The sequence below is a fragment of the Anomaloglossus baeobatrachus genome, chromosome 9 (assembly GCF_048569485.1).
Source record: "Anomaloglossus baeobatrachus isolate aAnoBae1 chromosome 9, aAnoBae1.hap1, whole genome shotgun sequence".
Classification (NCBI taxonomy): Eukaryota; Metazoa; Chordata; class Amphibia; order Anura; family Aromobatidae; genus Anomaloglossus; species Anomaloglossus baeobatrachus.
Window position 1 is genome coordinate 116,152,683 of NC_134361.1, and position 17,610 is coordinate 116,170,292.

General features: G+C 45.3%; 1 protein-coding gene across 1 annotated transcript; it reads right to left on the reverse strand.

Annotated features, from left to right (window-relative positions):
- Positions 1 to 11,294: 11,294 nt before the first annotated feature.
- On the reverse strand, positions 11,295 to 17,241 carry LOC142250548 (glutamine amidotransferase-like class 1 domain-containing protein 3, mitochondrial). The gene is made up of 4 exons (XM_075322726.1): positions 17,062 to 17,241; positions 14,868 to 15,039; positions 13,535 to 13,736; positions 11,295 to 11,577 (listed from the first exon to the last, which is right to left on the reverse strand). Exons 1-4 carry the CDS (start codon positions 17,167 to 17,169, stop codon positions 11,385 to 11,387), a joined length of 675 nt encoding a protein of 224 aa, XP_075178841.1. The 5' UTR covers positions 17,170 to 17,241; the 3' UTR covers positions 11,295 to 11,384.
- Between the last annotated feature and the right edge of the window lie 369 nt (positions 17,242 to 17,610).

A 17,610-nucleotide genomic window follows, 5' to 3' on the forward strand; every position in this document is an offset into this window, starting at 1 on the left:
TTATTTTTAATGAATTTTTTTTAAAAAAAATCGGCATGGGCTTCGCCCATCGAGCACCAGAGCATTTTACTGCTCAATTCATCCCAAGTAATCAGATGACTCCAGTGTCAGCCGATTACTTGTTCTGTGTCCCCCTGCATCCATCGCAGCCTGTACGGGTTGTGAGGTCAGCAGAGTGGAGACAGTGACATGCTCTGCTCTGACACATAGTGTGTTGCATGTCACTATCTTTCTCCACTCTGGCACTTGTTGTGCAGGTGACCGGATGCTACATGTCACTTAGGCTACTTTCACACATCCGGATTTTTGCTCTGCGGCACAATACGGCGTTCTGCAGAAAAACCGCAACCGGCTTTTGTAACGCCGGTTGCTGTTTTTTTTGCATAGACTTACATTAGTTCCGTATTGTGCCGCAGGGGCTTGCGTTCGGTCCGGTTTTGGCCGCATGCGGCAGATTTAGCCGATGCCGCGGCCGGATCGAACGTTCCCTGCAACGTTTTTTGCTCCGGCAAAAAACACCGCATCGCGCCGCATCCGGCCGCTGCGGCGCATTTTTCAATGCATACCTATGGAGGCCGGATGCGGCGCGATGCGGAAAAAAACGCATCCGCTCGCCGCATGCGGTTTTTTCCACTGCGCATGCTCAGTAGCATGCCGCAACCGAAAAAAAACGGACGGGCCGCATGTAAAAACTTATGCAAAGGATGCGGTGTTTTCGCCGCATCCGTTGCATAGTTTTCACAGCCGGATTGAGCCGGAGTGCTCAAACCGGATGTGTGAAAGTAGCCTAACTGTCTCCACTATGGGACTTGTTGTGCAGGTGAGAGTGTATACAGTTGGTACTATGCAGCAGAAATCACAGAGTGGGGCAGTTAGTGACATGTATCATCCGGTCACCTGCACAACAAGTCCCAGAGTGGAGACAGTGACATGCTCTGCTCTGACACATAGTGTGCTGCATGTCACTATCTTTCACCACTCTGGGACTTGTTGTGCAGGTGACCGGATGATACATGTCACTAACTGCCCCACTCTGAGACTTGTTCAGGTGAGAGTGTATACAGTTGGAACAATGCAGCAGAAGTCACAGAGTGGAGCAAGTTAGTGACATGTATCATCCGGTCACCTGCACAACAAGTCCCAGAGTGGATACAGTGACATGCAGCACACTATGTGTCAGAGCAGAACATGTCACCAACTTGCTCTGCTCTGTCACCTGCGGTGCTGCATGTCACGTTTTTGCCGCGATTTGGTGCCTTTTTTGCTGCGTTTTTGCTCACTGCGTTTTTAATCAGTGCACAATGCCATTAAAGATTGTTGATGAAAAAAAAAAAAGGTCTGATGTCATTTCCTTATTCAAAATGTTCATTGTATGCAGGAGAGCAGACAGCAGCTGCAGAACTACAAGGCTCAGCATCCTCCATTCACTAGTGTATGCAGGAGAGCAGACAGCAGCTGCAGAACTACAAGGCCCAGCATCCTCCATCCAGGACTGTATGCAGTTTTTTACCCAAAAAGAAAAAAAAAATGACATGGGCTTCGCCATATTTTTGTATGCTAGCCGGGTACAGCAGGCAGGTACGGGCTGCCCCCAAACCCCAGCTGCCTATTTGTACCCGGCTGGGAACCAAAAATATAGAGAAGCCCTTTTTTTTTTTAATTATTTCATGAATTTCATGAAATAATTTTAAAAAAAAATGACGTAAGCTTCGCCTAATTTTAGTGTCCAGCCGGGTACAACTAGGCAGCTGGGGATTGGAATCCACAGTGAAGGGTGCCCAAGCTTTCTGGGCACCCCCACTGCGAATTGCAGTCCGCAGCCACCCCAGAAAATGGCGCTTTCATAGAAGCGCCATCTTCTGGCGCTGTATCCAACTCTTCCAGCTGCCCTGATGCCGGGTGGCTAGCTGGGTAATAATTGAGTTAGGGCTAGCTGTATATTATCAGCTAGCCCTAAGCCCGAAATTCATGGTGTCACGCCAATATTAGACATGGCCACCATGAATTTCTAGTAATGATAAAAAAAAAAACACAACACACAGAAAAATATTTTTATTAGAAATAAAACACAACACAATTAGTGACTCCATCTTTATTGAAATAAACCCCCCTCCGCAGTAATCCTGGGTTAGGGTCCCGCGCCGTCCAATCCGGATCCAATATCATCTGATCGGTTTGCTGGAAGGCAAAGCGATCAGATGATGTGTCAGGTTAAACTACGTGAATCACACTTCAGCTGATTGTATAAAAGCCGATTATACAATCAGCTGAAGCATCAGTGGAAAAAAAAAAAAAATAAATAAATACATACTCACTTATGTGCTGATTACCGGGAGCTCCTGCAGGGGAGTCTGATCCTGTCCCATCGCTGCAGGAGCTGCCGGTAATCACCCGATGAAGTCCCCTGACGGCAGGATCAGCTGATAGCCGGCCGGGCGCGAAAAAGCCGGCGAGACTACGATCAGCTGATGCGTCAGGTGACTGCATCAGGTGATCCACCGCCAGGTCCTGCAAGCTTCGTACGTGCCCCGGGGAGACTGCACACAGCCGAAGCGGCGGGACCGGGACAGGGGCTGGAAGCAGGCATGGCACCGGGACCCTGCAGACAGGTGAGTATGACATACACACACACATACACACTCACACACACTGTATATACACACACACACTGTATATACACACACACACTGTATATACACACACACTGTATATACGTACACACACTGTATATACGCACACACACTGTATATACACAAACACTGTATATACACACAAACTGTATATACGCACACACACTGTATATACGTGCACACAAACACACACACTGTATATACACACAAACTGTATATACGCACACACACTGTATATACACGCACACTGTATATACACACACACTGTATATACACACACACTGTATATACACACACACACTGTATATACGCGCACACACATTGTATATACACACACTGTATATACACACACACACTGTATATACGCGCACACACACTGTATATACACACAAACTGTATATACGCACACACACTGTATATACACACACACTGTATATACACACACACACTGTATATACACACACACACTGTATATACGCGCACACACACTGTATATACACACACACTGTATATACGCACACACACTGTATATACGCACACACACTGTATATACACACACACTGAATATACGCACACACACTGTATATACGCACACACACTGTATATACACACACACTGTATATACGCACACACACTGTATATACGCGCACACATACACATACAGTGTATATACGAGCACACACACTTTCTTCCCCTGGCTGTGTAGAGCTGCTGCTGTCTCTGTATGATTGATCTCAGTGCATCCACTGGGAAGAGGCAGGGAGGAGGGTTTGGGTGGGAGCAGAGTGGGTGTATTAGACACAATGGGTGTGTTAGATAAGCCAGACACCGCCCTAGAGCCACAAAGAATTCTGGGACTTGTAGGAACTGAACTCAGGAAGTCAGAGGAGAGATTAACCCCATCAGAGCTGGAGCCAGCAATGACCGTGTGCTGCTAGTGCACAATAAAAGGTAATTTTGCTGAAAAAACATAATAGATGTGTTGAGGGGCACATATTAGCAAGATTTATCAGAAAAAAAATAAATCAGTTTTGGTAACTGGACAACTTCTTTAAAACGTCCAGCAGGTTTATTCAGCAGCATATAATCTGCACTCCAAAAACATAACACAAGCCTTCTTCCATCTTCAAGGAATATAAACACTGACTGTGTCCTAGTCCGTTTCACTTGTGGGTACATCTGTACAGGTTCAGATACAACTTCTCTCCAGATGTATCCCAGTGGAGGCATAGCTGCATCAACAGATTCCTTACCCGCTCAGGATAAGTGAATTCTCTTTCTCTCTCATCGGTTCCTTCCAGACGTATAACAACAGAGCCAGACCTGCCCTAATAAGTCTCATGGTGTCATAGTGCTACAGGTACCAGAGCCACCATCTTAGAATATATATATATTCACAACAGATGTTTGATCCATGAATCGTACAATAAATTTTGGGGTTCTATTAGAATTGGTATTAATACAGTCCTCCTCATCATGCTGTTCACATTTTGACATCATGAGACCAAGACGGCAGCTAACAATTGATCAAAAGTACCTCGCCATTGTGAGGCTTCATACAGGTTGATCTCTGGCCACTGAGCATAGAGTGTCACAGAGTGTCTTCAGCAGGTTGCAACAGAGATACAGAGAAACTGGAAGAGTCACAGAAAGGCAAAGTGGACATCCTTTGGCCACATCCCACACTGATTATCACTTCATTGTGAACAATGCTCTTTGGATTCGGATCATGAGTACCACACAACTCCAGGCAAATTTAAGGTGGGTGACAGGCACCAAAGTGTCACGTAAGATAATTTAAAACCATTTACATCAGCGTGGTTTGCATGCTAGATGATCTGCAAGTGTACCTGACCACACCACCAGATACAGGCATTATTGTCTTGCTGGACGAGGAACAAGTGGGTCTCATTGCTGTTCACTGATGAAAGTCAATTCACACTGAGAAAAACTGATGGCCACCAATGATGTTGGATAAATCAAAGAGAGCGCTATGCATCAGCCACTGTTGTCAAAAGACGAGCCTTTGGGGGTGGTGGTGTTACAGTTGGGCAGATGTCAAGTCATTACAGAACTGACCTATACTTTGTGAATAGTAAGGTGACAGCCCCTACTACTTGACTAACATCATTAATCCAGTCATTGTGCCTCTGCATGAACAACACAGACGCTAATTTTATCTTCACGGAAGACCAGCACATTGAGGCCTTTAGGGAATGACTGCTGGAGACTGGGTGACCTGAAATGGAGTGGCCTGCATTTTCTCCAGACCCGAATGCCAAACAAAACCTATGTGATCAGCTGAGTTGCCGTGTGGAGGCTCGTAACTCTGTACCCGAGAACCTCAATGACCTGAGGGCCGCCGTTTAAGAAGAGCGGGATGCCATGCTTCTGCAGACAATAACTCCACTTGTGAAAAGCATGAGAAGTCGTTGTCAGCTGTAATTGATGCTGAAGGCCACATGACAAGTTACTGAGACATTGACATTTTTTGTGGGGTATACCCACCACTGTTGGTGACTATTGTTTAAATAAATTGTTTGAGATGAGGAAATCAATACTACATGCTTCTACTTAAATGAAGTATCATTGTACTGTGAACGTTTTACATTTTCCATAAATTTCACCCGAAAGCCAAACATCCCTAACTTTTGTAAGTCGTGTATATCTTAAAACCCATATTTAGCCCTTATGTATGTGGCACCCCTGGGGCTCTGATCACCACAGGGTATTGCACCTCAATTAAGGTGCGGTATCTATCTCAGCTAAGAAGGGGGTTAATCACCAGTGTTCCACATTCACACACTACATACAGCTTAGGAGCCTTCACATAGGGTGGGTTGGCTCAGGGTACGCAGGAGGGTGGCCATAACGGTCATGGGACTTTCCGTTCACTAAAGCTAGCCACCTGGGGGCGAGTTCTACCTGGGGTAGAAATAGGCGCAACACACACAAATGAAGGACAGACCCGTCAGGACCATAGTTCTGGCAAGACATCTCTGGAAAGAACTCGGACTTTACTGGGCCCGGGGCTTGGAGCGGGAGCTCAGCCAGGGTACCTAACCGCTGAGGGGGACACTCTAGAAATAGGACTCTCTCTTACTTTCTCAAAACACCGGTGGTGACCCCTTACCGGATCTGGGATTAACCGGAGTCCATCACGGCAGTGACCAGTAGGACCGGGCTGGCAGCCGCAGTTGTGAGTAAACTACACCCTGAACCCACAGGGACTGTGTTGGCTTGTCCGTACCGTCACCGCCGCCCAGCGCTTAGGCACCAACGGTCATTAAAACCCTCATCATCCACCCGGGGCCCACTCCGACTGTGGGGAGCAACATTATCCCGGCTGCTGTAACACCTGCCCCGGCAAGGAAACCTGCAGCGGCGGCTACTCCTGGCCACATACCACAGGTGGTGTCACAACAAACTCTCCCAAATACCTTGCTTTCCCTACCACTTACTGTACGCCTTGGGGCAACGGAACTGGGCAAGGGAACCCTGTGACAATGCCTGACCTGGCTCGAAACGGCCCGGCGGCGAGTAGGTTAGCCACCTGCCTTGTGGGGCACTACATTTGGCGTCATGAACAGGATATCATGCCCATTAAACCGGGTACTGTGCGCCTACAGAACAGTGTTAAACCACATAATTTAGTGTTGAACTATTCCTTTGCAAAAAGAACAGTCGCCATTAATAATTCCGAGCAGGAAAAGAAGAGGGAGAGCCATGGGGGGTGGCTTCCTGAAAAGCGCGTGAACTAAGGATCTAATGCTGGAGTGGGGTCTACCACCTCGAATGACAAGTTGAAAGAGGAAGGAAAGGACTTAAACCTGGTACCTTGGGAGTGGATGAAGCTCCGCAGTGCACAGAAAAATTGCAACCACCGAGTGCTGGCGGGGACAGGTTCAGCAACCTGATCAGTGGTCACCGTCCAGCTGAGACTTACACGCTGACCCAATCAATCTACCTGGGTGCCAGTGGGGTGGAGTGCTGGCAGATTCATTGCCCAGAACCTCATATTGGGACTGCGGGTGAGGTAGTAATGATCCTACCCTTGATACCAGGGGTTCTGGGAGGGGACCCTGTTATTGATCCCGCCGGTCTTCTCATTCCTGCTTGCTGTCATTGCAAGCGAGCAGGACATTATGCCAGAGGATGTCCAGTGATCGTGCCAATCCAGGGGGTCGGGAACGAACCTCTGGAAACACCAGCAACCCAAACAAGAATAATTGTTAATGTTTTTCATATGCAGAATGTTTTTTCATTTGTGATATTTTCTGACTTGAGCTGTTTTGACGACCTGTGACCGGTAATGTTGAACATGTTTGAAACGTTTGAAGTCAATGCTGCTTCCCAAAAAAGGGGAAAAGATGTTTTTCTTGTTAACCTGTTATATGCATGTATAAAAATTTCAGTGTTAACTGTGTTTTGTTGCAGCCCGGGAGTGCTGCCATTTGCCATGGGGAATGTGGTGCCCCTGAGGCTCTGGTCGCCACAGGGTACTGCACCTCAATTAAGGTGCGTTTTCTATCTCAGGTAAGGAGGGGGTTAATCACTGGTGTTCCACATTCACACACTACATACAGCTTAGGAGCTTTCACATGGGGTGGGTTGGCTTAGGGAAGGCAGGGGGTGGCCATAACGGTCATGGGACTTCCCAGTCACTGAAGCCAGCGACCGACCTGGGAGGCGAATTCCACCTGGGGTAGAAATAGGCGGAACACAGGACAGACCCGTCAGGACCATAGTTCTGGCAAGACATCTCTGGAAAGAACTTGGACTTTACTGGGCCTGGGGCTTGGAGCGGGAGCTCAGCCAGGGTACCTAACTGTTGAGGGGGACACCCTAGAAATAGGACTCTCCTACTTTCTCAAAACACTGGTGGTGACCCAGATCTGGGATTGACCGGAGCCCATCACGGTAGTGACCAGTGGGACCGGGCTGGCAGCTAAAGTTGTGAGTAAACTACAGTCTGAACCCGCAGAGACTGTGTTGGCTCGTCCTTACGGACGCCGACGCCCAGCGCTTAGGTGCCAACGGCCATTAAAACCTTCATCATCCACCCGGGGCCCGCTCCGCCTGTGGGGAGCGACACCTGCCCTGGCGAGGAATCCTGCAGCGGCGGCTACTCCTGGCTGCATACCACAGGTGGCGTCACAACAAACTCTCCCAAATACCCCCTTCCCCCACCATTTACTGTATGCCGCGGGGCAACAAAACCCTGCAAGGCCACCCCGTGACAACGCTTGACCCGACCTAAATGGCCCAGCGACGAGTAGGTTAACCACCTGCCCCGTGGGGCGCTACATGTACACTACAGTTCAAAAGTTTAGGGTAACTTAGATATTTCCTTATTTTAGAAAGGAAAGCACATTTTTTTTCAATCAAGCTAACATTAAATTAAACAGAAATACACCCTATATATTGTTAATGTGGCAAATGACTATTCTAGCTGCAAACATCTGGTTTTTAATGCAATATCTACATAGGTGTATAGAGGCCCATTTCCAACAACCACCACTCACCACTCCAGTGTTCTAATGGTACATTGCGTTTGCTAACTGTGTTAGAAGGCTAATTGGATATTTAGAAATCCCTTGAAAACCCTTATGCAAGTATGTTAGCATAGCTGAAAACAGTTTTGCTGATTAGAGAAACTATAAAACTGACCTTGCTTTGAGCTAGTTGAGAATCTGGAGCATTACATTTGTTGGTTCCATTAAACTCTCAAAATGGCCAGAAAAAGAACTGTCATGTAAAACGCGACAGTCTATTCTTGTTCTCAGAAATGAAGGATATTCCATGCGAGAAATTGGCAAGAAACTGAAGATTTCCTACAACGGTGTGTACTACTCACTTCAGAGGAGAGCACAAGCAGGCTCTAACCAGAGTAGAAAGAGAAGTGGGAGGCCGCGCTGCACAACTGAGTAACAAGACAAGTACATTAGAGTCTATATTGTGAGAAATCGACGCCTCACAGGTCCTCAACTGGCAGCTTCATTAAATAGTACCCGCAAAACGCCAGTGTCAACATCTACAGTGAAGAGCCGATGCCGGGATGCTGGCCTTCAGGGCAGGGTGGCAAAGAAAAAGCCATATCTGAGACTGGCTAATAAAAGGAAAAGATTAATATGGGCAAAAGAACACAGACATTGGACAGATGAAGATTTTAAAAAAGTGTTATAGACGAATCGAAGTTTGAAGTGTTTGGATCACACAGAAGAACGCAGAACTGAAAAGATGCTAGAAGAGTGCCTGATGCCATCTGTCAAGCATGGTGGAGGTAACGTGATGGTCTGGCGTTACTTTGGTGCTGGCAACGTGTGAGATTTGTACAAGATAAAAAAGGGATTTTGAATAAGGAAGGCTTTCACTCTATTTTGCAATGCCATACCCTGTGGGCAGCACTTGATTGGAGTCAATTTCATCCTACAACAGGACAATTACCCAAAGCACACCTCCAAATTATGCATGAACTATTTAGGGAAGAAGCAGGCAGCTGGTATTCTATCTGTATTGGAGTGGCCAGCTCAGTCACCAGATCTCAACCCTATTGAGCTGTTCTGGGAGCAGCGTGACCGTATGGTACGCAAAAAGTGCCCATCAAGCCAATCCAACTTGTGGCAGGGGGAAGCATGGGGTGCAATATCTCCAGATTACCTCTGCAAATCAACAGCTAGAATGCCAAAGGTCTGCAAAGCTGCAATTGAGGCAAAGGAGCATTCTGTGATAAAAGCAAAGTTTGAAGGAGAAAATTATTTCAAGTAAAAATCATTATTTCTAATCTCGTCAATGTCTGGACAATATTTTCTATTCATTATGCAACTCATTTGATAAATAAAAGTATGATTTTTCATGGAAAGGTAAAAATTGTCTGGGTGACCCCAAACTTTTGAACTGTAGTGTATTTATAAGACTGTCTTTTTGGACTGGTTTTGCTCATTAGTAATCATGTATGAACCATCTTTATGAATGCTCGCCGTTATCCTTTCTATATCTTTAGCACAAGCACTTTATATAAGCTCGCTATTGTATATTGCATGCTTATACTTACCTGCTTAAAATCACCAACATAATTATGCTGCATTCTGGGTCTTCATTATACTAGATTGGTCACATTTGTCATGCAACATGTAGTATTACGATAGTGGCTATTGCACCAGTGTATTACAATTTGGCATGCTGATATATTGTATCGTCGATATACTGCCTCTGTGCACTTGTATCGCTACTGTCCTGCCTTTGTATTGCCGCTATAGTATAATAGGACCTGGCTTGTTGATTTGTCTAATAAAACCACCATGAGCGCGATGTTGCTTGGAATTAATCATGTGACCATCACAGTCACGTCATGTGTACCGACCTCCATTCTTGATGTATTGAACAGAGTTGGGCTTGAGCAGCAGCACTCTCATTCTTCAAACACGTCAGATCCTTACATCTTATCAAGTGTGGCATTGAACGTTTCCCGAGCCAGCTCCTGCGCACTTACCATTACCGGACTCTGGACCCAGGCGATGTTTCGGTGCAGCGCTGTAACCATATTTCTTTGTGAGAACACATTTCACCCTCAGATTAGAAACCCATTAATCACATTCCTCCCTCATACCTGGTAACTAAGTTTTGTCTTCTTATTTATATCTATAACTGGACTTCTTGACTCACTTTATACACCTACCTTGAGGAAGCCACATTCCAGGTGGCGATACGCGTGGGGTTTAATCCTTTCCTCATCTTATTCAGTCTTCCTCATCTCAGTTTTCGGTTAGCTTTTCTAGCATTCTTTAGGATCTAAATATGTGACTTATTATGAGCTACATATGGGTCAGGTTGTCAAGAGTTATTTTTTGAGCTGGTCATCCATTCCTGATTATACATTTATTTAATAGCTTGCCATATTGTGCTATTAATTTAGTGTTAGTGTAATTTTCTGAACAACCCAATGCACTCATCCCATAGATTTCTATGCTTTGTGGCAGGTTGAGCGCAGTTTGTTGTACAGCCGAATACATTTCCATCTTTTGTTCAACTACTTTACATTGTTCTTCATGTCCCATCACCTCCCCCCACCCACCTATTTTTGGAGAACCAGCAAAGTAAAGCTGGGGGCTGATATTATGAGGCTGGGATGGTCCATGGTTATTGGGCCGTCCATCAGACACCCCCATTACTTTCTCAGTAATATAAGACACAGATAAATAGATGAAATATATCATATTCCGCAGATTTCACGGAGTATTTATTTATTTTAAATCGAAAGTGTTTTCTTCAAAAAAAAAAAAAAACCAGGCTAGCAAAGGTGGGGGCGGAGGGGGAGTAGTTAGTAATAAAGAGGAGTCTAGCAGACTAACACCAGGGTCTGATGTCAGTTGTAGATACTACACGGCTGACATTTAGCCTAAAACCATTTCACCAGTTGCCACTACACCAATGCATCAGGAATGAGCAGAGGCAAAGGGTCAGAATTGGAGCATCTTATGATGTGCCACTGCTGGGGTGATTGGAGGCTGACATTTTTTTAGGCTGGGAAGGGCCCACTAACTATGGACCTTCTCCTTCCTCCCACCCTATTTAATTATTTGGTTGATACATTATACAGCTAACTTTGCACATCTGTAACCCTTATAATATATATTAAATATTATAACCAGTAAGCACAAATCATTCTATTTCAAAGCAATATTTATTTGTACACAGAAATAAATATCAGTCAATGTTCCTCCAATTCTTCCACCAAATGTTTCATTCTCTCATTTAACTCAACTTGAGCACGGCTTCAACCATTTTGCCAATGCCATCAAATATCTCATGTAGCGGGCTGTTACTCATGAAGGCGCACGTGGTAACCAGTTTATGTTTGGCATCTATGTGAACTTCGTTGACCTGTTTGTTGACGTGTTTACAGCCCAGCTGTTCAATGGCTCCCGCTGTTCCAGCATGTGGCCACCTACACAACAGAAGAATAGACAAAGGGCAGCAAGTTACAATAGTGAAAACTACGACTATACACATACAGTATGTCTGTACTATGCCTTATCGTATTCAGTCAGTGGCCATCTCCCCATACACAGCTCAGCAGAGCGCTTGTGTGCTTTATTAGCAAGGCACCGAGTATCACGTCTGGTGGTGAATTATCTCCAGAAAACCCAAATGATCAGCAGTTCAAATCGATCATGAATGACCGCCATCTACAGAGACAACCAGCCAGCTGAACCCATTATTGGTGAGTGACTGACAAATAATGTACATGGACTCTACAATAGGATGAGCACAAGTGATAATTGGTCCTAGTTATGGACAAATCAGACACGAGCCGGAGAATTAGTCCTGGTTATTTTACTTGGAATTATGTGCGGTAATTGAATGAGGTTCATTCTATTGTATGGATAGGGCTTCATAGGGAAAAAAAAAAAAAAATTATATAATCTATATAAATTACTAAGCATCAGCCCCAATTTTCTGACAATAAAGACTTTACACCATTCTTATGAACAATATTCTTTTCAGCCACAAATTCAAGAACACTGCAGTAAAAATATACATTTAGTTGACCACATATTGGTTGAAGTCTAGATTGTACAGACAAGGCTCCCACCAAATAGACTTTGGAAACCCAGTTCCCATTATCTATACATACAGACTTTTGTAATGGTTACAATGTGGTTCCCAATATTGTGGTATTATCAGCACTGCAGAGGTTAATGGCGCTGTATAGGTTGTCAGGGGTCTGAGAACACCATCACCTTGCTTTTATTTTTAAACTACCACTCTGGCATATTTTAGCTTTAATTGTCCCCTCTGTTACCAATCATTGGAAATGGCATAAGATATTGACAGGTAAGTATTAGGCTATGTGTGCACAGTGCGTTTTTTTGCAGCGTTTTTCGGCTGCGTTTTTGGCCTCAAAACTGCAGGATTTTGCTTCTCCAGCAAAGTCTATGAGTTTTCATTTTTGCTGTCCGCACAAATCTGTTTTTTTTTTACCTGCGTTTTTGAGTTAAAAAAAAAAAAAAAAAAAAAAAAAAAGGACATGTCAGTTCTTTCCTGCGTTTTTCTGTGTTTTCCCCCCATGCAATGCATTGGAAAAACGCAGAGATCAAAAACGCAGCAAAACGCAGCCAAAACGCATGCTTTTTTTGACGCAGGTGCGTTTTTAGCGGCCAAAAACGCAGCGTCAAAAAGACGCAGTGTGCGAACCTAGCCTTACATCGTACAATCACTGCGGATTAGAAGCAGTGAAAACAATAAGGGGCAGGGAAGAAAAAAAAAAAAACCCCTCCATGTGAATGAGGCGTCACACGGTACTTGTAGATTGGACCGTATTATAGTGACGGATTCCCTGAACAAAAAAAAAAAAAAAAAAAAAAAAAAAAAAAGCAAATTTGTAATTTACTTGTTACTAGAAATCCTTTTCATTCTATTATGGCCTTGGTACCCAGCTGTGTGCCCATCATTGTAGTAGTGTGCCCTGTAGTATTGTGCCCATCATTGTAGTAGTGTGCCCTGTAGTATTGTGCCCATCATTGTAGACACACACACCACACACCTATGCCCGGGGCCAGCACCGGCAGGACTTTACTACAATTTAATCATTTGCAGTGCCACGCAGAGGAGATGGCTGCTGCCCACCAATCAGATGTAATCATACAGCGACGTCACTTCCTTGCATCTGATTGGCAGGCAGCAGCCATTGGTACAACGCGGACAACTCCTCTGTGCAGCACCACTAATTATGTAATTGTAGTAACATCCTGCCGGCGCCCGCCCCAGGTATAGGGCCGCGATTGTCACAGGGTCTGCGGGCCGCAACAAGTAGCTTCAGGGGGCAGATTGCGGCCCGCGTGTTTGAGACCTCTGATTTAGATAGCTACTGAAGACAGAGATAATTAGTTAAATTCACTCACTTTTCGCACTCTGTATCAGACCCGACAGTGACTTCACATCCTGGTAGGATTTTGGCGGCCAGTACGGGGGAGATACAGCACAGGCCAATGGGCTTCTTGGCATGATGAAATCCTTTAATAGCGTCTTCAATGGGTTTTATTACGGAGCAGTCTTTCCCATCAATCGCCCAAGTAGAAAGATTTTTAGCAACTCCAAAACCTCCTGGTAAAGAGAAGAAAGAGTGTAAACGCCCAGTCACACACACACAACGACTGACCAGCGATCCCAAAAACGATGTGACCTGATAAGGATCGCAGGTAAGTCGCTGGGAGGTCGCAGGTGAGATGTCACAGTCAGATCTTACCAGCGATGCAGGAACAATACAGGTTGCAGTAGCGACCTGTATAACGATCTCAGCAGTCACTGTGACCCTGTCACACAGCGTCAAACACAGCGATGTGTCCTGCTCAGCAGGACATCACCTTTGAAGAAAATGGCCTGGACCATTCTGCAACGACTAGAGATCTCACAGCAGGGGCCTGATCGCTGGTAGGTGTCACACATAAGATCGCTAACGGGATCGCTACTGCGTCACCAAACGGTGACTCAGCTGCGATCTCGCTATGTGTGACGGTACCTTAAGAAGTCTGAGTATAAGGCTATGTGCGCACTTTGCTTTTTACCTGCTTTTTTGCTGCTTTTTCAACTGCAGCGTTTAATGCCAAAATAGATGTGTTCTGCTTTTCAAGCAAAGTCTATGGGAATTTGGTTTTCTTGTCCGCACTATGCAGTTCAAACTGCAGCCTTTTTGTTGCCGAACTTTGGTCAAAAACTCGGCTTTGCAGTGCAAAACCCAAATGGTAAAAACAATTGTCATGTTTTTGTTTTTGCCATTTGGGTTTTGCACTGCAAAGCTGAGTTTTTGACCAAAGTTCGGCAACAAAAAGGCTGCAGTTTGAACTGCAAAGTGCGGACAAGAAAACCAAATTCCCATAGACTTTGCTTGAAAAGCAGAACACAACCATTTTGGCATTAAACACTGCAGTTGAAAAAGCAGCAAAAAAGCAGGTAAAAAGCAAAGTGCGCACATAGCCTTAGGCCATAATCACACTTGCGAATGTCTTGCATTTAACTTGTGCGAGTCTCTCATTGAATCACCCAACACGGCCGCACACTCTCTGGACAGGAGAGCCTCAGCTGCATAGAGATACATGCAACCAACTCGCTCCTGTCAGGAGAGTGTGCGGCCGTGTCGGGTGATTCAATGAGAGATACACGTAAAGGCACTCGCAAGTGTGACTCCAGCCTAAGATGTGTCCTCCATACTGTCCTTATGATCAGGACATACAGTACCTGGGAAGATGATTGCAGCAAAGTCACTGACTTTTAGCTCCTTCAGATCTGTGACCTTCCCTCTTGCGATGCGCGCGCTCTCGGTCAGCACGTTCCGGGTCTCCTCGCAGGGCTGTCCTCTCACATGGTCCACCACATGCATCTGCTCCATGTCAGGGGCAAACGCCACATACTATGGAAACAGAATGGAGGAGAAATCTCTCAATACAAGAAAACAAACCATCCACCATGTACAGAGGCCAAATATATAAGGGATTTAGGAAATTATGGAAGACCCTATAGGACAAAAATAATTGTACTCGTACGAACGATGCTGAAGTTGGTTTCTTATTCGTCAGTTTCTTATTCGGCAATTTAGTTTTTTCAGTTTATGCATTTATCAACAAAAATGACACATCACAATAATAAAATACAATGCACTGATGTGCCCTAATATACTTACACTCAAAATCAGCTGCGAAAATTAAAAAAACTGGCAAAAAATGGGCATCAAAGTGGGCACCGAAGTATGTTAGTGAAAGGGTTAAATGGCTTTGGGCCACTGATCTCACACCACATTTACATACCTAGTGATGCCACACATCAAATTCAGATCACTCCAGCCTGGCCCAAACAGGTTCTGGGCATCAGAACTGGCATCAAAGTGGGCAAAACCCCAGTTTTCACAGATTTGAATAAGTAACTGGTGTTTTTGAGGGGTTAAAAAGCTTTGGGCCACTGATCTCACACCACATTTACATACCTAGTGATGCCACACATAAAATTCAGATCACCCCAGCCTGTTTGGGCCAGGCTAAAGTGATCTGAATTTGATGTGTGGCATCACTAGGTATGTAAATGTGGTGTGAGATCAGTGGCCCCAAAGCCATTTAACCCCTCAAAAACACTGGTTACTTATTCAAATCTGTGAAAATTGCCTGTGTGCCCACTTTGATGCCAGTTCTGATGCCCAGAACCCCTTTGGGCCAGGCTGGAGTCACTTGAGTTTGATTAGAGGCATCACTAGATAGGTAATTGTGGTGTTAGATCAGTGGCCCAAAGCCATTTAACCCTTTCACTAACATACTTCGGTGCCCACTTTGATGCCCATTTTTTTTGCCAGTTTTATGATTTTCGCAGCTGGTTTTGAGTGTATTTATATTAGGGCACATCAGTGCATTGTATTTTATTATTGTGATGTGTCATTTTTGTTGATAAATGCATAAAAAACTGAAAAAACTAAATTGCCGAATAAGAAACTGACGAATAAGAAACCAACTTCAGCATCGTCTCGTACGACCTCTTACTGACTAGATGAAGAGCTCTGCAGTCACCAAGACAGATTAGGTTTCTTCTTCATTCATTGTAGGTTATTAAATTTATAATCAGACAGACCATGAAAGATCACATACACCGAGCACATAGACAATGTATAAACCCCAAGCTCAGCTCTGCTACATCCATAGTCTTATCACACAAGATGGGAAATACCAAGCTCAACTCTGCCTTCACTTTATATAAAGCTTAAAAGGGTTGTTCAATAATGACCTAGTGTGATCGTACAACAAACTCCGCTCTGCTACAATCATATAGTCTTGTCATACAAGTAATGAGAGAAACAAACTTGGCTCTGCTTCGTCTGTATACAAGTGCATTACCCTCTGCATCATCATTACTATACAGGTAATAAGGAGACTGAAAGCAGACTCCGCTCTGCTACATCCATACAGTAACAATACAGGAAATATAACAAACACTCAGCTCTGCTCCATCTGTATATGTTCTGTATCTATCCTGTACAGATACAGCAGAGCTGAGGTCCTGTCCCTTCAGCAGCATGCACCCAGCAAACTCCTCTACATCGGTGTAATCTGATCTTACAGCACTGCTACATCCGAAGTTGTACAATCCACAGACGATAAATGTCGGTCCTGTAATGACGCCCCCTGCACTGTGTGACTAACAGTAGATTAGTGCAGCTATTCCGTATATTTCAGGCTATAAGATCCCACCACAGTCAGGAGAAGAAGCCGCTTTCTTCCTCATTACATAGAATGGAGCCTTTGCCCTGGACTCATTGAGACGTGTGGAAATGTCACCAGAGACTTTCCCCTCTGACTGTGACTGGAATAAGACTTCTGACACAAAGTTCAGTCTCAGACTCGGGGCTTTGGCTGTGACCCCACAGAAGGTTTCCCCGCACCCTTCCCCTTACCTGCACCCCAGCTCTGCTCAGGTGCACGAACACTGCAGAGGCCTCGTGGACCTCACTGCCATCATACACCCCGCAGCCACAGAGGATCACTGCCACCTGCTTGGTCATGGCGGATTCAGGTGAATGTCGGCTCCGGTAGATCAGGAGTAGAAGAGTCTGCAGCTGAGGGAACCGCTGCTCCTGTGCTTTATATACAGGGAAGGTGTGAGCTCCTGGGGCAGAGTCTCAGGGGAGGAGACAGTCCCAGCACTTCCACTGTCATTACATAATAGAAGGTGGAGGAAATTCCCAGGATGACTAAAGACGCCGGTGACTGAGGAGGATGACTCTGCTGCCCTATTCTGATGGTCACAGTATGGCCGGCGGTGACTGAGGAGGATGACACTGCTGCCCTATTCTGATGGTCACAGTATGGCCGGCGGTGACTGAGGAGGATGACACTGCTGCCCTATTCTGATGGTCACAGTATGGCCGGTGGTGACTGAGGAGGATGACTCTGCTGCCCTATTCTGATGGTCACAGTATGGCCGGCGGTGACTGAGGAGGATG

Bases quoted from the DNA above. Each gene is read 5' to 3' on its own strand.
- LOC142250548 (XM_075322726.1), bottom strand. From the start codon at position 17,169: ATGACCAAGCAGGTGGCAGTGATCCTCTGTGGCTGCGGGGTGTATGAT. The intron at 15,040-17,061 runs GTAAGGGGAAGG...CTGTTTCCATAG, and splicing joins TGAGCAGAGCTGGGGTGCAG to TATGTGGCGTTTGCCCCTGA. The intron at 11,578-13,534 runs GTGAGTGAATTT...TCTGTTGTGTAG, and splicing joins TCTGATACAGAGTGCGAAAA to GTGGCCACATGCTGGAACAG.